Source organism: Mixophyes fleayi, chromosome 12 (assembly GCF_038048845.1).
Source record: "Mixophyes fleayi isolate aMixFle1 chromosome 12, aMixFle1.hap1, whole genome shotgun sequence".
NCBI classification, from domain to species: domain Eukaryota; kingdom Metazoa; phylum Chordata; class Amphibia; order Anura; family Limnodynastidae; genus Mixophyes; species Mixophyes fleayi.
The window spans coordinates 72,779,318-72,806,103 of NC_134413.1; the positions used below are offsets into that span (position 1 = coordinate 72,779,318).

The following is a 26,786-nucleotide window of genomic DNA, read 5'->3' on the forward strand; positions in this document are numbered from 1 at the left end:
AACATGGTTACTTTCAGAGCTCTTCATTATTTAATAAAAAAAGTTACTAAAAGCAGGTCTCAAAAAATGTGTCCCAAAGGTACTGGGTCTAATTCATTAAGGAAAGAAAAGCAAAATAAATGAGTAACTTTGCACCTTGGCAAAACCATGTTGCATTGGAGAGTGAGGTAAATTTAGGGGTAGGGCATGTCCTAGTTCAGCTTTAAAATTCGGTGTAAAAATAAAGCTATCAAGTATTTGTTTGCTACATGAAAAAACAGCCAGTATTTAACTTATATGCAAAATAATAAACTCATTTGCACCCCTTGCATTTTAACCTGGTTTTGTCTAGGATCAAATATAGTCCTTTATTGCTTTGTTCTCCGTAATGAATCAGGCCCACTGTGTTTAAATGTATTCTACACTTTACCCCCAACCTTGTCTTGTCTCCCCTCGCTCATCCTTCTCCCCTCACCCCATTACTTCCTCATCCTTTCAAATCTCTGTTACTTTCCACTCACCCCCTTTCTCTCCATCCATCTTTGGTTCTCTATCACTAGGGCCCATAGAACGTCAGACCTGGTGTAGGAAATGCACAAGGCACTAACTGGGGCATTTTTTATTAGCTATGGGGCATTTTTGGCTTATACATTATTTGCTGCACTTTGATTGTTCTCATTAGATTGTAAGCTCTCTCCCTACCCTTGGTTTTTATATTGGCTTTTATTTTATCTATATTGTATGTACCTGTTTCATGTATGACATGTTTTACTCACTAATCTGTAAAGCACAGTTGGCCTTAAAAATGTATAATAATAATAATAATAATAATAATAATAATAATACACATTTTCTGTAAAACCATTTTAGAAAATGTTCCCCTTTGTGTTCACCTTTCAATTCTTAGAGATATTTGGGTTTAAAATCAGGTCCAAGTTTTCATACTTATACTGTACTGTAAATATTGTTACCAGGCTAAAGCCATTAACACAGGGCTTAGAGATGGGTAAACCAGGAATACACAGACTGTAAATTATTCTCACCCCCTGAATATATCCCATTTATAATATAATCCCCGTCCCAGTCTTGTTACATTACCTGTGGAGATGACTGATGCTCTGTTTGAAATTCAAGTGTAAACAGCTGTTTCCAACCAATCAGATTGAAGAGAATTCTGTGACATCACCAACCCAGGTAGCTCAGTGCCCAGTAATCCCTGATCAGCCATTGGTTGAGAGCTGTGTAACTGTAAATGGCCATATGTATGACAGCCCTATGTCTTAGTTATGTACATATGTGTAACATGGATGAACTGTGTGAATTATAGGGAAGTGAAGCCATGACCTGAATGGTTATGTTATAAAAAAAACTATCTATATATTGGCATAAGACTACTTAGTGGGGTATTTCTCATTGTTGTGTGTGAAACAAGAAGAATTTTTACTTTTCCCCCACATTTTGTTTTTTTATGTTTCACTAGAGATGAGCGGTACGGAGATAGAATTAGATAGACAGGAATTTTAGGGTACAGAGTCGAATTGAGACATGACTCAGTGTCTTGCTCCAAATTCCGATCTGAAAATGAGGCAAAATGTCATTTCATGTAAAATGTCAGATCTCGTGAGTATTGGATCGATATCTTCAATGTATAGCCGTCCTTCCTGTTCTCAGCTGCCATTTAGAAGTGATAGCAGATGGGTATATTATTAAACTATTTAAGAGTTAACAAAAACTATTCTTTCTTAATTTTAAAATCAAAGATGTTTAAATCTGATGACAGTAGTGCCAGGGGCAGTATCAGCGACATCTGAAATATTTAGTGGGGAAAAATAGGGAACTGTTTGATTGTGAGCAGCACCCCCCCTCCCCCCACAAACAAAATGCATATACTGTATATATATATATTATATATATTTATATATGTTGCTTTTACAATCTAAATGTTTGTCTGTGAAGGTAATTGTGTGTGAGGGGCAGCATCACATCTGTCCTAGTGAGCGGCTATATGGCAGGGTGCGGTGAATGACCTGACACTGTGTATTATACACAACCCAGTGGGCTGTCACAGTTATATAGTCTTTTGTTTGACCAGTACCGCTTGTCACATATCTGTAGCTAAGTGGACAGTCGGTACAATGACATTTTCTAGGGACTGAAGGACTTTTTGTTTAACCTCACAGTACAGCAATTGCTGTTAAGAAGAAATAAGATTGTGATGGAATTTGGTAACGTGGACACATGATCTCAACTAATCGGTTATAACCTGATGCATTGATGGGGAAATTGGACTCACATCCAGTGATAACATAGCTGTCATGGCTTTAGTAATCCGCTGTGCAGCAGGATGCTGGCTGTCATACTTGGTTCCTCTTGCGTCTCAGACAATTGTTGATTATAATACAATAAAAAGATTGGTATATTTGCGCAGGCCAACTGAAAGCAGCCTCTGTTCTCACACACACACACACAATCCACATACAATGTGCTAAAATAACAGTTTTAAAGAGTCAACTGTGAAATAATATATATATATTCTTTCCATCTTGATGTATGTCTTCCACAAATTCCAGAAGTTTGCAGTGATCAAAGTAACTTTCAGATTTCTGGCATTCACCACGATTATGGTCACATAAAAAAAAGTGAAAAGATAAAATCATATCATAGCGTAACATATAATATGTGGTTACACCGAAAACCACTAAATATCCCAAGGATCCAGTGGGGGTTGATAATTACGACAAAAACACCACGTGATGGGTGTTCTCAATCCCCTATTGGATATACACTTACAAGATTTCAACCTTGAATCAATATAAGCCAATATTTGTATTATACATTGCTTTTATGCTTCTTTGGTGCCTTGTCAGGTCAGTTGTCACTTGTCTTTTGAGCACCTATCATAAAGGAGATCCAGTAAGAGGACAAGATTCCAGGAGGATATCCATGTATACATATTGGCTTATATTGATTCAAGATTGAAATCTTGTAAGTCTACTACTGTCTTATATCACTGAGGTAGTATCAGTACAAAGTAACATGATAGTATAATGTGGGCAGCGTGTCTTGAATTTGGTTCCAAGTCACCCTAACAAAATAATAACATTAGTTTAGCCATTTATTTTTTATTTTGATAAAATGTACATACGAGGACAAACTTTTAAGAGCTAATTTCTCTTGTGGTTACTCGTTAACAATTCATATGAATGTGTACACATCTAACAACAAGATCATCCTAGGGGGGAATTCAATCGGCTTCTGCACTATCACCGTTGATAACAGTAATTTGAACCCGGACGTCTGCTCGCTGCTCCCTGAGCAAAACAAACAGCGTTAAAACTTACCGCACTAGCGGTAATAATGTGCAGTATTACCGTAGTAACAGTAATAGTGCACAGGCCGTGTTACTTTCAAACATCTCCACCTTTTCTAACCCACAGTTTAGTAAATATACCCCAATGAGTGTGGTGGTCCCGCCAGCCCCTGGATCACTCACCCCCTCCTGGGTCCTCCACTGCTGGGGGAGAACCTTGGCTGGCATAGAAATTACAGGTAAAATACAGACTTGATATACTAAAGATTGAGATGTGTTGGAGAAAGTATAGCAGGCAAAATAATAAAGATGCTGTAATATTAATGGTGAAAGAAATAACTTCTTTATAACAACCCTTCACTCTCAAATATACAAAAAAAAAAATCTGCTTTCAGTATGTTGTTTACATCACATTATGTATTGGTTACAAAATATTCAAATATATATTACAAAGCTCAGCTGTCTGTAGTATGTAACAGCGCACACAAATGTCTGATAACGTCCATTTACAATATCAGGTTATATATTCCACTTGCTGGTCCTCATCATAACAAGTGACAACACAACTATCACTCTTTGCGTTAAATTCATCAGGTGGGATAATAACATGAAGTTCAGGAGTAGAAATAAAATAATTAAACTGTTTTTATTATGTTTCTTGTGTACTCCTTCGTTAATATCGCTTGATGAACGGATACTTTAAAGAAGAAAACACATAACAGTCCGCACCAGAACGTGTCCTTTTACCCTCTGGAGCGCAGCTCTGGGAGAAGTAAGTCACAAGCACTATGTGAACTGTCCGGTAAACAGATGAGCTTTCAGCAGGGTCCTGCAGTTAGAGACCATACATGACAGACAGACATTCTGTGAAGATTTCCAGGGGCAGCATTCAAGAAGGGTCGCAGTCCTGAGAGCGGAGGTACCCTAGGAAAAATAAAGCGTCAACGTGAGCAGATGGTGGGTACGTACAGATTGTGATAATAGATATAACAGGTGGAAATGGATTGGCCAGCTCTAAATACTTTTGCAATGAAAAGATAATTAAAATGGAAAACAAGATGATTTCAGTAGCAGAACAGTAATTAATGATGGAGAGTAGGGAGGTTATTCCTGCAGCGACTATTTGAATGGACTGTAGGGTACCAAGATATCATTACAGCAAGTTGGAGGTTGCAGCAGTCTGGATGGTATGTAACAAAAATTGCTTTGTAGTACAAGAAAAAATGCATTTGTAGCTGTACAAAAGGACTCACCGTCCACACATCCAGTGCCCAGTGGGGGCTTATATATACCCAGTAACCCCCACCTGACCCAGGCCCCTTAAGGAAACATGAAGCTGCCCCAACACTAACAAGTAGCCATTCCAACTTGCTAAACCTATCTTCCAGCACTGTGCACTACAGAGCACTGTGAAGCAGTGACGGCCATTCCTGCAATCACTACCTGGGAACATCTGTAGCGTCTATACCTAGGTCCCGCAGAGTTACCCAGCATTGTGAAGGGGGGGGGGGGCACTTAATCTAAACTGAAGGCCTAACAGGAGAGAAGAGTATAGAGCAGGAGGAGTGTCGGTGAACTTCTAGGATGTCTTAAATGGCCCTTTCGCCTGTTCCCTACAATATACTACAGTGGTTCCTGGTATCCCCAATTAATGCCTGAAGTATACCAAAACTTAAAGTTATGGATAAGTGAGAAGGCTGAAGTATGCCACATAAAAACAGTGCATTGAAATCTGGATGTATTGTTATTTTTGTGAGATAATTGAGGTGTCTTATGTACAGTTTGTGACAAAAGCAATTATATTAATGGCCTGTAATGATAATATCATCTAACTAAACTCTGACTAGATACAGTTAAAAAAAGAAAACCCCAACATCTATGGCAACAATGATCTCTGTATTATTATCTCATTCACTGCTAAGGATCTACTCCTCTTTCAAATAAAACGCGCCTCTTTCATTTTGAAGTAAGAGAGGTGTCAGGATTGAGGCAGCGGGGCCTGTGAGGTAAAAGCTGGTGGGCAGCAGCGAGACACGATTGTGGGCAGGAGGCCTGTCAGGGAAAAGATCATGTAATACGTGTCATGGGGAATATCTGAGAAAAGTTAGCAAGTGTTGTCAGGTTATTGTTGTTTGAGGAGGGGCCGTGTGGGGAAGAGACTTCTCCTTCACATGCCTCATGCTTTAGTCACACATGTCCCCTCTCTGCCCAGCACCTTTAGTCACACATGTCCCCTCTCTGCCCAGCACCTTTAGTCACACATGCCCCCTCTCTGCCCAGCACCTTTAGTCACACATGCCCCCTCTCTGCCCAGCACCTTTAGTCACACATGTCCCCTCTCTGCCCAGCACCTTTAGTCACACATGTCTCCTCTCTGCCCAGCACCTTTAGTCACACATGTCCCCTCTCTGCCCAGCACCTTTAGTCACACATGTCCCCTCTCTGCCCAGCACCTTTAGTCACACATGTCCCCTCTCTGCCCAGCACCTTTAGTCACACATGTCCCCTCTCTGCCCAGCACCTTTAGTCACACATGTCCCCTCTCTGCCCAGCACCTTTAGTCACACATGTCCCCCCTCTGCCCAGCACCTTTAGTCACACATGTCCCCTCTCTGCCCAGCACCTTTAGTCACACATGTCCCCTCTCTGCCCAGCACCTTTAGTCACACATGTCCCCTCTCTGCCCAGCACCTTTAGTCACACATGTCCCCCCTCTGCCCAGCACCTTTAGTCACACATGTCCCCTCTCTGCCCAGCACCTTTAGTCACACATGTCCCCTCTCTGCCCAGCACCTTTAGTCACACATGTCCCCTCTCTGCCCAGCACCTTTAGTCACACATGTCCCCTCTCTGCCCAGCACCTTTAGTCACACATGTCCCCTCCCCATCACATCACTACTTCTCCTTCTTACCTTTCCTCCACTACACAGGAACAGGAAGTTATCCAGCAGCAGCTCCTGCACTGTGTACCATGTGACTACAGCAGTCACATGACCTCGTGATGTCACAGAATTATCTGAAAGGGATTTAGCTTCTAACAGCTAGTAATGAACGTAGCATATAGCTGACTAGCAGCAATGTTATCACTAGAGTAAAATACTGTATTACTGCATTGTCCTTAATGTAGAACAGCGGCGGCCATTTTCCCTTAGTCTCCCAGACACAATACAGCTGATACAGTTATGTACCAGTGACGTTCCAGAGGGGGCGTGGTCACATACTCTTGCAGGAGCCATTTTACAACCTGGAGAGCAGCTTTAACTCATTCATATATATCAACAACATCCAGGACCTGTACAAGGCTGAGGTAATATCTTCTAACAATATATTATTATTATGCTGAGAGCAGAGATATGAAGGATTATTATACAGAGGAGTCTGTATAGGGAGACATTACAGCTCATATAAAATGCTGTTTATAATGGGAGATTATTATTATATAGAGGAGAGGGATGTTGTAATTACTATATATGCAGAGGGATGTGACAGCTCCCAGCACACACACTGTTTATAATGGGTGATTATTATTATTATTATTATTATTATTATTATTATTATATAAAGGATAATAATCTATATAGTGATATATAAAGAGTAATAAGACAGTTCCCAGCACATGCACTGTTTATAATGGATGAATATTATAGAAAGGATAATAATCTATATAGTGATATATAACAAGGAATAAAACAGGTCCCATCACACACACTGTGAGCTGTAAAGAAGTAAAAAATTAGTAGGTACAAAGCGTCCCATCCAATCCCGTTTTCAATGTATCATAGTAGAGCGGGTGGGTCCCAATCCTGTTGAGAAAATGGTCTGGTCACTACACTTGCATAATGTGAGTCTGTAAAAGTCTAGGTTGCACGGTCTAATCACGTCGTGCAGGTTCCCTGTTTGTTGGAAAGTCAAGGGTTTCTTAGATTGAGTAAGGAACTGCCCCACCGTTCTAACCCCCGCGTCATTCTAGATAGTGAATAGCTAGGCAGCCTCTCCATTCTAAAAACTAGGGTTCCCAAATAGAGGAAGATGGATAGATAAGTAAGGTTTTAGTTTCAATGTATGTATGATGTGCCACAATTTTCTAGTGGACATAAAATGGTGGTTGTCAAGAACTGTCGCTGATACCTTGTGGTCATGTAGATGTAAGAAAGCAGTCAATTTTAGGCCAGGGAGGAAATTTTGTTCTGGTGAGGTATCCGCATAGGTGTCAGACCCTTGTATCAAATCCCTCCGGTACTGAAGTTGAGCAGCCTGATTATAGAGTTCTATATTGGCCAAATGAAATCCAGCATTAGTCCTGGGTTGTTAAAGTTTCAATAGCCCAATTCTTGATTTTTTTCCCCCCAAATGAAGTTTTGAAATACTCTACAAGTCTAGGGGAGGATTTCATCTTAAGTAAATTTGCTCTACCCATTAAGTAAAGACAAAGATGACCCCAGCCCTCAACCTTGTTACTAGGTTCCCAACAACTTTCGAGATATGATGTTGATAGAAGAGACCAAGGTTCTTAGAAAGTTCTATACCTAGATATGGGATAGTGCTTTACGCCAATTTAATTGCTATGTTTCTAGCCAAGTAGCGTCAGGTAAAGCAAGGATCAGGTATAATGCCAGGGATTTATCAAACGGACAGCTTGATAAATACAACACGGACGCCCCGAAATACAGTATGTAGGTCTCAAGCATAGGATCAAGTACTAGGTTGAAGAGTAAGGGTGACATGGGGCAGCCCTAACGTGTACCCCTCGTCATGGGTGCCGCCTCTCCAATCAGGCCATTGATTAGTAGAGAGGTGGTTGGGCAAGAATAGAAAAAGCTTATGGCCCTGAGTCATTAAGGCAGCATACAGAGCGCATCGTGCAGTTGTTCTCAACGTTACATAAATCATCTCTGCGTACTCCTGGAGTCGGCAAGGAGCGGATCTCAGGATACGTGTGGTGATGACTATGGGCGTAGGGTCACTCTGCTGTACTAGACCAGACACTGCAGGATGCGTACAATATATATGTGGAATATGAAATCTCAAAAGAACCGTAGACCGTCGTAACTGTCATTTGCGTTGGCATACGCAGCGGACTTGCTTTCGTTGACGGCCGAGTGTCCTCGTTCTGGGCATGCGCAGAAGGGAAATGCGTATGATACACACAAATAACAGAGATACGTTCCTTAATGACTCAGGCCCTATCAGAGTAGTGAAATCCTCTCTGAATGCCCCACGTTTGTGTACCTCATACATATAGGGCCAGGATACTGCATCAAACGCCTTATTGGCGTCCAGGCTAAGTTGTATATTCTTGGAAGGATATTGTAAGGACGAGGAGGCCACCGCCGCGATGGCTTATACATATTTCAATCACCGAGTGATGGGAAAATGGACTGTAAACGAGTGGCCATGATTTTAGCCAGCAGCTTAATATCCAAATTAAGTAGTGTGATAGGGCCATAGGAGGCCATGGATTGTGCGTCTTTTCCTCAGTTTCAATATTAGCGTAGTGAATGCTTTATTAAAATTAGGAATGGATTTTGATTTTTAAATTAGTGCAACCCCAACGGGTCTGTGCTAGGTTATGTTTTACTCACTGGAGTTGTACGATTTACTACACTGTTCAAACTGCTGAAATACCAACTCTGATTAAAATGAGTTACAGATTTTGCTATATTTTTAGTTGTAAGTTTTACGATTATAGAATGTTTCCACTTTCCTGGACTTTTTAAATGTGCAAAATGGACAAGAAGGGCTAGTTTTACAAATCCAACCCCTGTCCTACATGTAAGTGTTTCCTATATGGACTGTCTAGTAGAATGTATCTAGCACTTACTTCTCCTATTATCTTCCGTAGGTTGGCCATTCTGAGTCCTCTGTCTACTACAAGAACCCACTTTAAACTTGTCTTTAAAGGTGAACCCACTGAAGGTTTGGGTGATAGGTGAGCCCACTGAGCTGCAGTAGATGTAAATGCTATATACACTCATGTATATATGAAACAGTTACATATAGGATATTGGTTGTATTTGTAAAATATACTATTATTGTATTGTAGTTAACTCCTAAAAATTCCAAATACATGGAGCTTCATTTATCTTTTTATCCAATTCATTTCACAGGATTACACCGTAGTAATAAAGAGATTTGGTGGGCCACCCTCAAGTGTGTCAGGAGTATTGAGCAGGACCCAGAGTCCCATCACGGTTCCTCCACCTCACTCACTGATATATGAGGGAAACAATGACTAGAAGATCCTGGAACTGATCAACAAGATCATTCCGCTGGTGACTGGAGAGGTGACTGCTGGGAATGTGACATAATACAGTAACACCAGGGGATGTGTCTGCGTGATGACTGTATCATTGGGTGTATTAGCTTCCTATAAAGTGTTGGGATGTCACTGTCTATTTATCCATGCAGGAGTGGACGTATTTAAGATTGCAGAAGAGTCTTTTCAAAGACGTAATGATGGAGAATCACTGGATTCTCAAATCACTGGGTAAGAGGAGATTTTCATTTATTGTAGGGGAGAGAACAGTTTTGAAGGCCACCTAGATACACATCATCTGAGAATCACATATAAACAATGTATTCACTCAGTGTATGTTTCCTACAGATGGATCCAGTAACACAAATACCACAGAGAGATGTCCGTGTCCTCTTTATTCACAGGATTGTACAGAGGAAAATCACAGTATTCCACAGGTAGGTGACATTTTAGGGTCTCGCCAAATACCAAAGTGAATTTCCCAATATATGATCTGTAAAAAAAATACTTGTGTGGATCATATACACTGACATTCCTCTGTCTCATCATAAATTATTAAATCAGTTATTATTAAATATATTTGTATTGTTTTGTGGGCTGTTTAGGATGACGTCATGACTGGTATTAAATTAGAATTTATAGAGGGAAGGAAAGAGACGTATGTGAGGGGTGATCAGCAGTGTAAGGAGGAGGAAATCAGCATAGGTGAGTAATAAACACTTATTACAGACAAGAGTCACATATTCTCCTTGTATAAACAATGTAATCAGTCACTGTGTGTTTCCTACAGATGGATCCAGTAACAGAAATACCCCAGAGAGATATCTCCGTACTCTTTATTCACAGGAGTTTCAGGTAGATGACATTTTAGGGTCTTGCCAAATACCTAAATGCCAAAGTGATTTTATTATATTATCTGTAAAAAAACAGCGTGGATCTTATACTCTCATATTCTTCTGTTTCATCTCACATTATTAAATCAGATATTATTTAATATAATATTCTTAAAGGGGTCGTGTCCTGGACATACATGGAGTACAAGTATGCTTGCTACGTTCTCCATCCTAAAATTCCTGCATTTATCCTCCATTTTGAGTTTGCTGGTTTATTTGGACTCTGTCTAGTCCTGGAGCTTACTTACCCCTCTTGGCATCCTCTGGGGTACTTCTCCTGATCCGCGGCTGCCGCGCTGCTCTTCGAGACCCCAGCCTGGTGTGCGGAGGCTGCTATCTGAGCGGTCCCCCTGCAGCCTGACTCCTTGGTGGACAGCGCTTCTGCCTCTCCGTGCTGCCGACGCTGACTGTTGGTGCGGACACCCCCAGGGACCCCTGCTGTGGTGAGACAGATCACCATACTTACCCATCACTGTCAGGTCGTCGGGTGCCGACACTTGCTCAGGCTCTTCCCTTTACTGTGTGCGACTCGAGTACATGACAATGCTGAAGACTATACCCCTCTGCCCTGGGAGCTGGGGATGGACATTTTCTGTTCCTGTCCTGTAATCTGGGCTGACGTCTTGGTGGTGCCCTATTTTCCACCATAGAGAGCGGCGATTTGTCCTCATGCTGCACAGTTCTGTTGCTCCAAGTCAGCCTTCCATCCTGAGATACAGATTGGATCCCCAACAGCTGGGCCTCAGGCTCTGAGTGCATGCAGGTACCTCACACAGTGGCTGTAATTTGACTTATGCTATCTTGCCTGTTTGTGCTGTGATAACATCCTGGCACTTGACATCTAATATATATTACTCCTGTGGGACAGTCATTAGCTTATTTATTGAACCTTATTCCCATATCTGGATTATCCAGTTTGCCTTTTAGAAGTGGTGTCTATACTATCTTGACTCTGTTCTATGATCCTGCCTTGGGTACTTTCATGGTAAGACTTTCATACAAGTGTTTATCCATGAAATACAACACTATTATTATACCCATTCCTCTATATTGGGATGTATTTTCCTCGTTATATGATCATGCTGCTCTGACCGGATGGCTTGACCGGTTTGCCTATTCCTCTACACCCACTGACAGTTCTGGAGAAACTCCATTATGTGTGCCCTCCCAAACTACCACTGTTTCTAATGCACCAACCTCACCTACTTACCCTGAGGTCACATTGCAGCAGCTTCTACAGCTGGCCGACCTTTCCCTTTTCAGACATGATATGCAACAAATCCAATAGTGAGTGGCTGAAGCGGAGACTCTAGAAGATGCTACAGCACCTATGAAGGGTCAAATTGATAATTTGGAAGCTCAGATGTTGGCATGTAAGCAGAAGCTTTCTTATAGTGAGGGGAGTCTCTGATGCAATAATACTCGTTTTGTGGGGTTACCTGAATAAGTGGAGGGGCCTGGTACTGAATGTTTCTTGGAGAAATGGTTAATTCAAGCTTTTGGGAAGGATTCCTTTACGGCTCAGTTCGCAGTGGAGCAAGCTCATCGCATCCCTTCTTAGGCAGCTCCACCCGGGGCACCTCCCTGTGCCTTCATAGGCAAAATCTTACATTAGAAAGACTGATACAACTCTGCGACCATTCCCCTCTTATATTGTCTGTAGACTTTGCCATTACCAGGGGGTCAATCTTTCTGGAACCTGAACTCTTTTAGTTACCTTTAATGGGCAAGGGACCTGATCTGGTTGCCTTGTGGGAAGAGTTCTTTGTGGATAATGCAGAAACAGTCCAGCCCCCTCTTGCCTTTGGCAACTGCCTAAGAACTGTACCCCTAAATCTCCGTACTCTCACCGGTACTGAGGGTTGTAGTTACCCCTGGCAATCGCCTAAGAACTATTTCCCTAAAATCTCTAGACTCTCACCGGTACTGTGGGTTGTAGTTACCCTTGGCTACTGCCTACGTTCAGTTTCATCATCTTTACCTATCACTGTAAGTTCCGTTCCTTTCCGGACAAGTACCGGTACAGAAACCATTGTGGATCAGGGGACTTCTCTATCAACTGTTCCTTATTTATTCCAGTGGCAATGAGTGATATATCAGTCTTGACACCATCCACTCGGTGTCTCACTGGACTCGCTCCTGCACTTCCTACTCTACGCCCTCTGTAACTCTATTCCTGGGTTCTCCCCAGCCAGTGGACATCTCACAACCCTCTGTCTGCAGCCAAGTCTGTCCCAACAGTGAACACCGGACTTTCGGAGCAGACTCCGGGTTTTGCTGTACTGGCTGGAGGGGTTCCTAACAGTTAGCACTTCTGCCTCACAGCACTGGGGTCATGAGTTTGATTCCTAACCATGACCTTATCTGTGTGGAGTTTGTATGTTCTCCCCATGTTTGCGTGGGTTTCGCCGGGTGCTCTGGTTTCCTCCCACACTCCATAAACATACTGGTAGGTTAATTGGCTGCTATTAAATTGCCCTTAGTCTCTCTTGGTCTGTGTGTGTATGTTAGGGAATTTTAGATTGTAAGCTCCAATGGGGCAGGGACTGATGTGAGTGAGTTCTCTGTGCAGCGCTATGGAATTAGTGGCGTTATATAAAGAAATAGATGATGATGATGATCAGGGGTGCCCATGAGTCCATGGGGACCCATGCCATCTGATATATACTGTATTATTGTCAGTCTTGATATTATTCTGTATGTTTTTGTATACCTGCATAAGTATTGGAAATTTACTAATCTTTGATGTAATGTGTCACACCCGGTGGTTTATATCTATCACGTTTATTCAGAAATAATTATTTTCTTTATGTTCTGTTTTGAAATACCAATAAAAAAACTTGACTAAAAATTATCATTCTTTTGTGGGCTATTTAGGATGACATCCTGACTGATATTAAAATAAAAATTATAGAGGGAGAGGAAGAGGAAGAGACGTATGTGAGGGGTGATCAGCAGTGTAAGGAGGAGGAAATCCCTACAGGTATCGATACCGGTGAGTAATAAAATGTATTACAGTAAACAGTCATATATTTTGTTTATTGAGTCATTACAGGAATTCCAATTATGACTGCATCTATACAATGTGCTTGATAATGCGCTTTTATAATTGTAATGAAGTGTTCGTCAATTGCAAATTGAAATTAAACAACTGAACAACCTGCTCATAGTTTGAAAATTTTGGGTATTGTAATCTGCAGCTCAATGTCCTTCCTTACATTTATTTTACTTTCAGCAGATGGATGTAAACGCAAGAATATCTTGGGGGAGCAACTGATTTTATCTACAGATTTTGAAATGGAAGATAACAACATCACTCAAGATTCTACAGGAGAAAACCCAATTACCCTAAATATACATCCAATACTTTACAGTGCAGATAAATCATCTGAACTCTCTAATCATAAGGAATGTAATTCTGATAACATAGATATTGTTACACATCGTACAGCTCATACAGATGATACATTATTTCCATGTTCTGAGGGTGGGAAAAGCTGTACAGTTAAATTATCTCTTCATAAACATCAGAAAAGTCACATAGCTGAGAACCCTTTTACATGTTCTGAGTGTGGGAAATGTTTTGCATATAAATCAAAGCTTGTCGAACATCAGAGAACTCACACAGGTGAGAAACCATTCCAATGTTCTGAGTGTGGGAAATGTTTTGTATATAAATCAAATCTTGTTGAACATCGGAGATCTCACACAGATGAGACACAATTTCCATGTTCTGAGTGTGAGAAATGTTTTGTACAGAAATCAAAACTTATTAGACATCAGAGAACTCACACAGGTGAGAAACCGTTTCCATGTTCTGAATGTGGGAAATGTTTTACACAGAAATCAAAACTTGTTGAACATCAGAGAACTCACACAGGTGAGAAACCATTTCCGTGTTCTGAGTGTGGGAAATGTTTTGCACATAAATCAAAACTTGTTGAACATCAGAGAACTCACACAGGCGAGAAACCATTTCCATGTTCTGAGTGTGGGAAATGTTTTGTATACAAATCAAATCATGTTGAACATCAGAAAACTCACACAGATGAGAAACCATTTCCATGTTCTGAGTGTGAGAAATGTTTTGCCGTAAAATCAAAACTTATTAGACATCAGAGAACTCACACAGGTGAGAAGCCATTTCCATGTTCTGAGTGTGGGAAATGTTTTTCACAGAAATCAAAACTTGTCAAACATCAGAGAATTCACACAGGTGAGAGACCATTTCCATGTTCTGAATGTGGGAAATGTTTTGCACAGAAATCAAAACACATTGAACATCAGAGAATTCACACAGGGGAAAAACCGTTTCCGTGTTCTGAGTGTGGGAAGGGTTTTGCACAAAAGTCAAACCTTGTCAAACATCACAGAACTCACACAGGTGAGAAACCATTTCCATGTTCTGAGTGTGGAAAATGTTTTCCATGGAACTCAAAACTTATCAAACATCAGAGAACCCATGCAGGTGAGAAAACATTCCCATGTTCTGAGTAATGAAAATGGTTAACAAACAAATCAGGTCTTGGATATCACATAGGACAAAAGCAATTGGACATGAAACAAGGAGCTGCAGTACTCTTAATATTGTAAAAACAGTTGATTCTTGTAATACATTGCCATTGGGGATTGATTATGAAGCTTGAAAAATGTGTCCCACGACCTAAATGCAATATTGTGATGTCATTTTTGTACAAAAGCTCTCATTTATATGGTATGCCCATGGCTAAGTGGGTCAAGATGTGTCTACAGGGGTGCAAAACTTTGCTCCATCTTATGGGGATCTGAAATATAAAAGTTCAGTAGTATTGACTCTTTTCATTTCACCTTTGCAATAAGACTTGTTCAGAGTGATCCGGTTATAGTAAGTCAGACTAGTGCAGGGATTGTTCTACAAGCCTGGTCAGTGATGGGCTCCATTTGTCACAGTGTCTCCCAGCCTCTGGCACTGCATAAGTGAAAATTTTAAATGAGTGATGTGCCAGGGTTAATAATGGTACAGTGAGCCCCCGCAGCCACATAACACTACCCAACCCCCTGTATCATGCAGATTCACTTCCTCTATACAGAAAATATCTAAGAAGATAATCAGCCATCTTGTGCCTGCCTAGTGAAGCCACTGACAGTACACATACCAGAGACAGCTTCTTACATTTTATAAATTCTAATTTCTCTTCCCTGCCATTGGGGGACACTGCAAGACATTGGGTATAGTAGTGGGCTCAGGAGTTCTTGTCACTTTAACTGTTAAATCTTTGGACTCCTCCCCTGCTATGCCCCTCCTCTCCAGAGAGATCCTTAGTTTTTTTAAGTGACTTAGAGTTCGGTCACGAGTATAGGCTCCTGCCTATACTTTGTCTAGCAGTAGGATTACATGTTTTTATTTTTTATTCTATTCAGGTGCAGCGCGGGATCCCAGGCAAGACCCAGCAGAGTGAATAGGACTCAGCTCTGCTCACTCTGGATCCCAGCACAGGTAAATGAAGCCTAGCGCTCATTTCTACCAGCACCTCTGCCGGCATTTATTCTAAGGCGCCATTAGTTAGGTTTATTGGTCTAAGTGGAAGGTGAAAATATTCAGAAGGGACACAGAACGGTGTTTTAGTGCAACTTTTATGTGTCTAGCAGCGGCAGGGGAGTGAAGCTGTATCAGCCTCCCCCCCCCCCCCCCGCCGCGATCCTCTTGCCGGCAGGTCCCCGCTCTCCCTAGACAAACGAGCATATTTGGGGACAAAATCAGCGCTCACACTCGGGAGAGGTGAGTCGGCTGCAGTAAGGAGCGCGCTGAGCTGGGCATAAAATCTGAATAGCGCGCCATTAGACTCTCCTAGGCGGCCATTGGAGGATGGGGCCAGCGAGTTTTGTTTTACAGAGGCAGAGCGGGCAGAGCCAGGAAGGGGAGGAGTGTTATCGCAGCTTCCTGGATCTGGTCTTACCGCACGGTGAACGGCGGGGGTGAAGAGAAGGTCACTGCTGAAAGCATGCAGCTCTGTCTAGATTCCTCTGCTCTGCCTCTCCTCCGGTGATATCCTTATATGCCCTAATCGCTACAGGCTTGTATGATTAGAGGAGCATTTGGGGAGTGTATATATGTGGTTATATGGTCTTGTGAGTTATTTCATGTAAAAGGAATTTTCACAGACAGTACTATAACGGTCTTTTGTATTATTTGGAGTGGTGCTCTTTCAGAGACTTCCTAGCACAGGACTCTCCTATTTTGTCGTCTTAAATTGTCTGTATTTCTTTTAATAATTATTTTAAGAAGCAGAACAATGGCGGAGAAGGGGACAGCTAAAGGCAAGGGTACTTCTGTGCCTGCTGCAGTATATTATGCCTGTTCAAAATGTAACACAAAACTTTCTGTTGGCCACACAGAGCGAAACGCCCTTTGCGCAGCTTGTACTGCGGACGCTCAGAGGCGAAACAACCCAGCCCAGGAGGGATCCTCTGCAATGGTGGAACCGCCCTGGATGAGGTCTTTTTCTTCGGCTATGGAGAAAATGACGGCTGTGATGCTGCGGGCAATAGAGGTACGTGACAACACTACCCCACTTACACTTGCAGGCAGCCAGTCTGACGACAATGCCACATCACAGGCAGGGTCTACTCACGGGGAAGATAGGCTAGTATCTATTTCCCAGAGGGGTAAGAGAGCCATTACTGATGCAGATCTGGAAATAGATCAGCTTTCTGATCGCTCCTCAGCCGAAGAAGGTGAGGTAGATATCGACCCAGAAGGGGAGGCTATCTATGATTCTGGCTCCACGAGTGTGGACAGTCTTACTTGGGGAATCAGACATGCCTTAGGGTTCGCTGATCCGGAGCCCGTAGCGCCTAAGGGTATATCCTTATTTAAAAGACCTAAGGCACAGTTAGCAATTTTCCTGCATTCTCCAGAAATGTTGGAGATTATTTCTGAAGCTTGGCACAAGCCAAATAAGCAGTTTATGATGCCGGGAAAGTAAGTCTCTTTATCCTCTGCCTCCTGAGGACACAGTAAAATAGGAGACTTTGCCTAGGGTGGACACACCGGTAGCCCGGTTAGCTTCATCTTCAGCTATTCTGGTCCAAGAGCGGATAACCCTTAAGGATTACACTGATAAGAAGTGTGATCTGGCTCTTCGCTCAGCTTATACCGCTGTGGGAAGTTTGTTTAGGCCTAATATGGCTATAGCATGGGCCAACAAGGCTGTACAGTTATGGATGGAGGCTTTGATTAAGGGCCTTAGAGATAACACTCAGCGTACAGAGCTAGTAGATCTAGCACAACATGTACTAGAAACTTCGGAGTACGTAGGGAACGCTGCCATGGATGCAGTTTCGGTAAATGCCAAGGGCTCGGCTCTTACTGTAGCAGCTCGTCGTCTATGGTTAGGGACGTGGTCGGTGGACGCAGACTCTAAGAAAGCTTTAGAGAATTTACCCTTTGATGGACGAACTCTATTCCGGGCAGAGCTCGAAAGGGTTATTCAGGAGACCACAGGAGGTAAGAGTACTGCTCTACCCACGGTTTCAAACAGGCCCCGTCAGAGTGATTTCGTTCCTTTCGGAGCTTTTCCCGAGGGGGTGCCTTTAATAGAGGGTATTCCTCAGCGTCTAGATCATTGGCCATTAGAGGCAGAGGAGCTAGAGGTACAGCAAGGAGAGGTTCTGCTTGTCCAGCAGACAAGCCCTCCGCGTGACATAGTTCTTCAGGGGAAGCATCAGGTGGGGGCACGTCTTCTTCAATTCAGGGATCGGTGGTGGAAATCCACGACGGATCTCTGGGTTCAAGGAGTTGTGTCCCGGGGCTACGTCATAGATCTAGCCCACTCCTCTCCCCTCTTGCCCCCGCAGACGTGTAGCACTTTAGGAAGCCATACAAAAGCTCCTTTCTGCTCAAGTAATAGTTCAGGTCCCTCCTCTAGAACGGGGGCGAGGTTTTTACTCAAACCTCTTCCTGGTGCCAAAACCAGACGCATCCTTCCGGCCCATCCTGAATCTTCGGTCTCTGAACAAGCAGCTGAAGATTCAAAGATTTCGCTTGGAATCCCTTCGCTCTGTGATAGCAGGGATAGAAAAAGGGGAGTTTTTGGCATCATTAGACATCAAGGTTGCTTACCTACATTTACCGATCTGGGAAGGACACCAGAGTCTCCCTCGGTTCGCAGTAGGAAAGGCGCACTTTCAGTTCAGGGCACTCCCCTTCGGCCTGGCTACCGCTCCCAGAGTCTTTACCAAGATCATGGCAGTCATGGCCAGTCTATTGCGCCAGAAGGGCATAACAATTGTCCCTTACCTAGACGACCTTCTGTTGAAGGCACCGTCTGCGGTCCTTTTATCCCAACAGATTCAGACTGTTATGCAGTTTCTTCAGAGTCACGGTTGGGTGTTGAATTTACCCAACTCATCGCTGGTGCCAACTCAGCAGATGCGATTCTTGGGTCTGCTTTTCGATACTCAGTCTCTGAGAGTTTATCTCCCAGCAGAAAAAGTCTTAGCTTTGCAGTCAAAGACCAGAGCCTTGCTGAGGAAGAGGAGTGTCTCTGTTCTCAGTTGCATGAAGCTCCTGGGGACGATGGTCTCTGTATTCGAGACAGTTCCGTTTGCTCAATTTCACTCAAGTCCACTTCAGGGGGAGATCCTGCGGAAGTGGTCAGGGTCGCAGATGAATTTGGACAAACAGATGGTTTGTCTGTCCACAGCCACAAGGCTATCTCTGGTCTGGTGGACGTCCCGATCCAACTTGGAGAGAGGCCAATCCTTACAGGTATGGTCTTGGACTCTAGTCACAACAGACGCCAGTCTGTTGGGATGGGGGGGAGTAACAGGAACCCTGAGGCTTCAGGGTCTCTGGTCCCCTCAGGAATCACGTCTTCCAATAAACATTCTGGAGCTCAGAGCAGTGTACAATACTCTGATAGGTGCACAGGAATTTCTAAGAGGAAAACCTCTTCAGATTCAGTCCGACAACGCCACCACGGTAGCGTACATAAATCATCAGGGGGGCACTCGCAGCGTGGCTGCTATGCGAGAGGCCAAACGCATACTAGCGTGGGCAGAACATCAGGTCCCCAGGATTTCAGCCATTCACATTCCGGGGGTGAAGAATTGGGAAGCAGACTTCCTCAGCAGACACACCCTTCATCCCGGGGAATGGGCTCTAAACAGTCAGGTATTCTCCCTACTGGTGGAGCGTTGGGGCTGTCCGGAGATAGACCTGATGGCGTCCAGTCTGAACCATCAGGTGCCGCGCTACGGTGCAAGAGCACGAGACCCAGCGGTAGAAATAGTAGATGCCATGTCAGCTCCTTGGCAGTACCGGATGGTGTACATTTTCCCGCCCATCCCAATGATTGCGCGGGTGCTAAAGAAGGTGAAGAGGGAGAAAGTTCCCGCAATTTTCATAGCTCCATTCTGGCCACGCAGAGCGTGGTTCTCAGATCTGCTGTTGTTAGCAGGAGGTCCTCCATTTTGGCTTCCCATGCAGGCAGATCTTCTGGTTCAAGGTCCATTCCTTTACCAAGGTTTGAATCAGCTGGCTTTGACGGCCTGGCTATTGAAACCCTAATACTTAAGGCTAAAGGTTTCTCTCAAGAGGTAACAAACACCATGATTAAGGCCAGGAAGCCTGCGTCGTCTTCCATTTATTATAGAGTGTGGAAGACGTATATTGTGTGCTGTGAGTCTAGGGGTTTTCATTCCTCAAGATTTAAGATTCCCCTTGTCCTGGATTTTCTTCAGGACGGGGTTCAGAAGGGTTTGCGGCTTAGTTCCCTCAAGGGGCAGATATCCGCCCTCTCTGTCTATTTTCAGAAAAAGATTGCTGAATATGGAGATATCAGGACTTTCTTGCAGGGTGTGTTGCGTATACAACCTCCTTTTTGTCATCCTGTTGAGCCCTGGAACCTCAATGTGGTTCTTCGGGCTCTTTCTAAACATCCGTTTGAGCCTTTACAGTCTGTTGACTTACGGTATCTTATGTGGAAGACAGTGTTTTTGTTGGCCATAGCAAATAGCCAATATCTTCCAGAAACATTGGAATATCCTAAAGTCTGATTATGACCTGAAAGAAGTGTTAGAGGATAGGATCTCTATGACATGGTGTAGATCTAAGAATTTGGGGTTTCATTTAGTCCACAGTTTCTCACCATTTGAAAAGAGAATTTCTAATAAACCAATGGGTTTTTTCAAATATGGCGTATGCCGGGCATGTCAATTTATGATACAAACAAAGGAGTATAAAGATCGGTTCTCGAGAGTTAAATCAAAGGATTCATAAATTATAACCCTCCGAATGTTATTTACTGCTTAACTTGCCCCTGTAACTTAAACTATGGTGGCATGATAGGCAGGTCACTCAAAAATAGAATCTTGGAGCATGTAATCAACATAAAGAGAGTCAAGAGAGACAGAGATAATTTAAAACAAGTAACATATGTTGAAAGGCACTTTATGAAGTGCCATGACTGTGATCCAAGATCACTACAGGCCTTTGTCATGGAACAGATCAAGATGGGTTTGAGAGGAGGAGATCTCCATCGGGAGCTCAAGAGGGAATCAAAGAGAATTCTCCTTATGGATTGTTTAGCTCTTATCTGATACAGGGCAACTCAGTTATGATATAATCACGATAAACATTTGACATTCTTATAATTCATATGAATACACTGTAATAAAAACTGTGTTTCATTTAGCAAAGGTGATCGCTAGATATGGAAAGCAATTGTTATACAGAAAGGTAATTACTTGCAAACTAATAGATTAGAATGTATAATAGATATTTACTAATGGCATCATTTGGCATTACATATAGGTAATTATAAACTCCACATATCATTGTGTTCTCATTTTTTACACAACTTATGCACTTTCATTTTTGGGGTTTTATGACATTTTATTTTTGCTCTCCACTCCATTGAACTCATCTGTGTCAGCAGTGTTTCACAGTCCTGATTTACAGCTCGATCTTGCTCCAGCACCTTCCCTTGTACTGTGTTGCTCTCTAGCTCCAACTCTACACAGTCCACATCTGATATTATACCATCCTCTACTCTGCACTGCCAATCTGTTATACTGGTGAAGGTTGGTACTGCATCCTGTTGCAAACTCCATATACCTGCTAAATTTGGTCCTGGTGCATCCTGCATCCCAGTTGCCATAGAGATCTCAGCTCAACATCTCATTGCGTAGTCCTCTGTGGTGCCCACTTACCTAAATTAAGTTACCACTACTCGAGATTAAGCCCTGGGGACAACCGAGCACCGGCAAACACATCTGGTTCTATAGGAAAGGAGGTTGCTAAAGATGAAGCTCTCATCAACGACAGGTTCTGGTAACTGGTAGGGTGACTTGTGACAAAGTAAAAATATTTATATTGTGACTCTATTGTATCGCTGGAAATAGTGTTGATGAATGTATGTTTTATTCCTGTACATGTCCGATACATCATTTTTGTATTAGCTTCTCAAGTCTTGTTTTTGGGATAAATAAGAATGTTTAGAGAGCTATGTTTATATTTGGATCAAAACTCTCAAAATTCATATCATGTATAGTTCTGTTTAAATTCAAGCCAAAACTTCATTTCAGAAGTTAATTTATTATAGAAAAGTTTTATTTAGATGTATGCCTTATTTTAGTTTTTATAGTATCATAAACAAATCCGTTTAATATTGAGTTAAAGCCTCGTTTTGGAGCTCAACATAGCTGTAAGTATTAGCTCTGCCATATTCCAGCCCACGTCTCGTTTTAGTGCTTGAGGTCTTTATGTTTTAGCCCTGTTTCCATCTAAGTCCAAGCCTCGGTTTGGAGCTGAATGTGTTTGCGTGTATTAGTTTTCTTTTATTTAAGTCCAAGCCTCGTTTTGGTATTTATATGCATTAAATCTGGTTCTAAATCCAAACCTCATTTTTGACTCCATCTAAAAGAATGCAGCCTCACTTTGAATTTCCTACAAGCCTCATTGCGAGTTAAGCGACGACTTCCGTACAGGATCTTTGTCTCCACGGCGGCACTTTATTGGCTGCTATACACTTTAAAAAGTCAGACAATTAGTAACATTGAGAAAGACTCAAATTCAAAACGCGTTGGTCACTGTGGTGATTCCTCGCTGACCAGGACGTTCACTTGGTTGGTGATTGGAAGGAGAATTCCGGGACTAATTTCAGCTTTACCTTCCTCCCGAGTCTTCGTGTGAGCTTTGTGGTAGGGTCATCCACCCTATATTTATGTAGATGGTACCTATTTGTGCACCAGTTTTTATCTATATGGAACGTGAGTGTATTTTTAAATATTTGGTATCGGTGTAATAAAGAATAATGCAGTAGATATTTTTAGGTCTTTTTTCACATTTCCATATTGGGAGCTATATACTGAAAGAAGACTCTATGAAGATCAATGTAGAGAATACAACGCAATTAAACAAGAAGCTTTTAAGGAAGCACATTATATAAGGGGGTTACCCCATTCACCTACACGTGGTTCACTGGTTTCCAGAGACAACTGCACCACTAGGAACTGAACACCAGTTATTGTACAAGAAAAATCGTTAGTCTTTGGACTTTAATGCTCTTCTGGGTGGAGGATATTTAAGTGTGAACATACTACACTATGTGTTATATATTATCCAGCTGGGAAGTGTTGCTTTTTGAAGACTTCCACTGGTCTCTTAACCTACATATACTTGTGAGCGCCCAAGCACATATATAATATATAATAATTATATATATATATATATATATATATATATATATATAATTATTTATATTATTTCACACCAAACCACATATACTATGTGTACCAGATAAATATAAATTATTTTGCTTATCTGTACAGGTTCCTGTTGGCTCAATATTGCTTGTCTAGTTCACACCATACATAGATATAAAGAATGAGAAATCCCATATAGTATCTTTTCATAAAAACAAATTTATTGAATAATATAAAAATTGCACATTCACAAAAAATAAAAGAATCAAAGTCTTATCTGTAATCAAGGTGTAATTATACCAGTACTCACTGTCATTAATCACCACCAGGGGCAGGCTAGGTTGGGGGGCACCTGCCCACCGGGCCGGTCACATAATGGGCTACCTTGGGCTGGATCACTTAGCCACTAGCCTTTTTTTCCCTTTAAAATGGTCCTAATAGGCTGTTGAATCGAGGTTTCCCCCCAGGGCTAAAATTTGCCACCCGTCCCCTGATCACCACTCAGTGGAGTCAGAAAACAAAAGATTGAATTACTGGTGGTTCAATTCCAATATTGGATACAGAGAAAGTTTGAGAAATATATCACATGTAATGACCTCAACACGTTTCGTCTACTAGAGACTTTATCAGGAGAACAAATTCACCTATATGTGCATTTATTACTTATACTATAGCTGGTGGCCATTTTGCACATGCACAGTTCATATTCATCAGTGCGCATGCGCGGCTTGAGAATTAAGTGCAGATCGTTCGTGATTGCACCAAGTAAACATCTAGGAATGCCTCACATTACCTGTAAAATATATCAGAAACAGAGGCAGAGGATCTAAGAGACCTCATATATGTGGCTTAACAATTTCTTACAAGTGGCAGCCATAACAATTCCGTGCACGGCACCAGTTAGCTTATTGTGGTGCACACCTGTCTCGTTCGCAAATTAGATAAGGGCAACATAACCCATATACACAGCCACAACATTAAAACCACCTGCCTAATATTATGTAGGTCCCCCTCCCCTTGTGCCAACAAAACTGTTTTGACCATGTGAGGCATGGACTCCACAAGACCTGTGAAGGTGTCCTGTGGGATGTGGCACCAAGACGTTAGCAGATCCTTTAAGTACTGTAAGTTGTAAGGTGGGGCTTCCAAGGCTTGGACTTATTCTTACAGCATATTCCACAGATGCTCGAATGGACTGAGATCTAGGGAATTTGGAGGCCAAGTCAACACCTTGAACTCTTTGTCATGTCCCTCAACCCATTCCTGAACACTTTTTGCAATGTGGCAGGGTGCATTATCCTGTTGAAACAGGCTACTACATTCAGGGAATACCGCTGCCATGGAGGGGTGTACTTGGTCTGCAACAAAGCTTAGGTAGGTGGTATGTGTCAAAGTAACACCCACATGAATGCCAGGACCCAATGTTTCCCAGTAGATTATAATCTAGAGTATCACAATGCCTCCACCGGCTTGCCTTCTTCCCATTGTACATCCTGGTGACTTCTCTTCCCCATATTAAACGATGCACACGCACCTGGCCATCCATGATGTAAAAGAAAATGCGATTCATCAGACAAGGCCACCGTCTTCTATTGCTCCATGGTCCAGTTCTGGCACTCACTTGCCCATTGTAGGCATTTTGGTGGTGGATCAGCATGAGCTCTCTAACCGTTCTGTGGCTGCACAGCCCCATAGGCAGCAACCTTCGATCCACTGTGTGTTCTGACACCTTGCTATCATAGCCAGCATTACCTTTTTCAGAAATTTGTGCTATAGTAGCTCTTCTATGGGATCGGACCAGCCAGGCTAGCCTATGCTCCCCATGCGCTTGGGTGCCCATGACCCTGTCGTTGGTTCACCGGTTGTCCTTTCTTGGACTACTTTTGGTAGGTACTAACCAGTGCATACCGCAAACACCCCACAAGATCTGTCGTTTTGGAGATGCTCTGACCCAGTCATCTAGCCATCACAATTTGACTCTTGTCAAAGTCGCTCAGATCCTTACGCATACCCATTCTTCCTGCTTCCAACACATCAACTTCAAAAACTAAGTGTTGACTTGCTGTCTAATATATCCCACCACTTAACAGGTGCCATTATAACGAGATAATAACTGTTATTCACTTCACTTGTCAGCGATATTAATATTGTGGACGACTGAACTATATATATGTATTATATATACACACACACATGGATCAATTGTTTAATTTACATTAACAGTTAACTGATTTCACAATATTTGGAGAATTGCGGAAAACTTGTTTCATTTCCAATTGCTTTTATCTTGTGTGAAATTTTTGATGTTCAAGTTTAAATTTCTGTGTAAAACATTTCCAACATTTTCTCACCTGTGTGACTTCTCTGATGTTTAACAAGATTTGATTTCTCTGCAAAACATTTCCCACACTCAGAACATGTATACGGTTTCTCACCTGTGTGACTTCTCTGATGTTTAACAAGATTTGATTTCTCTGCAAAACATTTCCCACACTCAGAACATGTATACGGTTTCTCACCTGTGTGACTTCTCTGATGTTTAACAAGATTTGATTTCTGTGTAAAACATTTCCCACACTCAGAACATGTAAACGGTTTCTCACCTGTGTGAGTTCTCTGATGTAAAACAAGATTTGATTTCTCTGCAAAACATTTCCCACACTCAGAACATGTAAATGATTTATCACCTGTGTGAGTTGTCTGATGTCTTAAAAATAAATATTAAAATATTAAAAATATTAAATAAAATAAATATTAATAAAATATTAAAAATAGATATTAAATATTAGATCTGTGTTTAAGTCAAGTTTGTTGTAGGTGTACAAGATGGACATGATAGGAAATGATAAGAGAGCTAGTTGACCTTATGCTAGTGGTCAGTGGATTTGTCCTGTAGAAGGAGAAGAAGGATGATTTTTGGAGCAGGATGAGAAGCAGCAGGAAAAGAGAGAGTACACCGAGTAATTCATAGTTCACCAAGGCGTGTTAGAGAGCGGTGTAACATTTCAGAGAGGCCATTTTGTATGATGACCTTAAAGGTGTTTTGGCACAAATGACAGCCCACAGTCATGTTGTTACTGGGCTTGAGAAATGATTTGCCAGATTGCAATTTTGTTTGCAACTGGTTCTGTTCAGCACCAGTAATGGGCATGGCCAAGGCACACATTGCATGCATTGGAGTGTGCTTCTGAAATCACAGGGCAAAAATACCCAAAATATACATTTTTGCATGTGATGATTCTGAATAGCAAGACATAAAAATAGAGTTTCCCAGAAGAGCCTTTTTCCCAAAATAGATAAATAGAGGATACATGTGCACAAGATATAATAAATATAAATCCTTGTGTATGTAAAGCTGCTGCAGTCTCTTTAGATAAACATAGAAAACTGAGATCTTACATACGACATATACATAAATGTATGTAAGATCTGAGTTCTAATTGGATTCATTGATGGCCCTTACTGATTGGCCAATATACTTTTAGATTTCCAAGCAGAATTTTGGCTCCATCCTTCTGAAAATATTTCACTTGGAGGCGGAGAAACGCGTCACGTTATAGAGTTGTTGGTTGTACACACAAACACTGTGGCCGCTGTTGGGATATCTTCTTATGGCAGACTTATAAGCGCTGCTCTTTCAATGACCGGAAAACTGAAAACT

At 42.0% G+C, this 26,786-nt stretch overlaps 2 protein-coding genes across 2 annotated transcripts in view; one reads left to right on the top strand and one right to left on the bottom strand.

The window, feature by feature from the left end:
• LOC142108366 (uncharacterized) overlaps positions 1–26,276 on the bottom strand; it is a 338,760-nt gene extending 312,484 nt beyond the window's left edge. The window contains exons 1-2 of the mRNA XM_075191992.1: positions 26,204–26,276; positions 25,532–25,767 (exon numbers count right to left, since the gene is read on the bottom strand). Coding sequence (XP_075048093.1) covers positions 25,532–25,767; positions 26,204–26,276 — 309 coding nt within the window. The remainder of the gene's footprint in view (positions 1–25,531; positions 25,768–26,203) is intronic.
• LOC142108686 (uncharacterized) lies at positions 13,724–15,014 on the top strand. Its single transcript, XM_075192529.1, has one exon. It carries the CDS (start codon positions 13,736–13,738, stop codon positions 14,933–14,935), a length of 1,200 nt encoding a protein of 399 aa, XP_075048630.1. The 5' UTR covers positions 13,724–13,735; the 3' UTR covers positions 14,936–15,014.
• Positions 26,277–26,786: the final 510 nt, after the last annotated feature.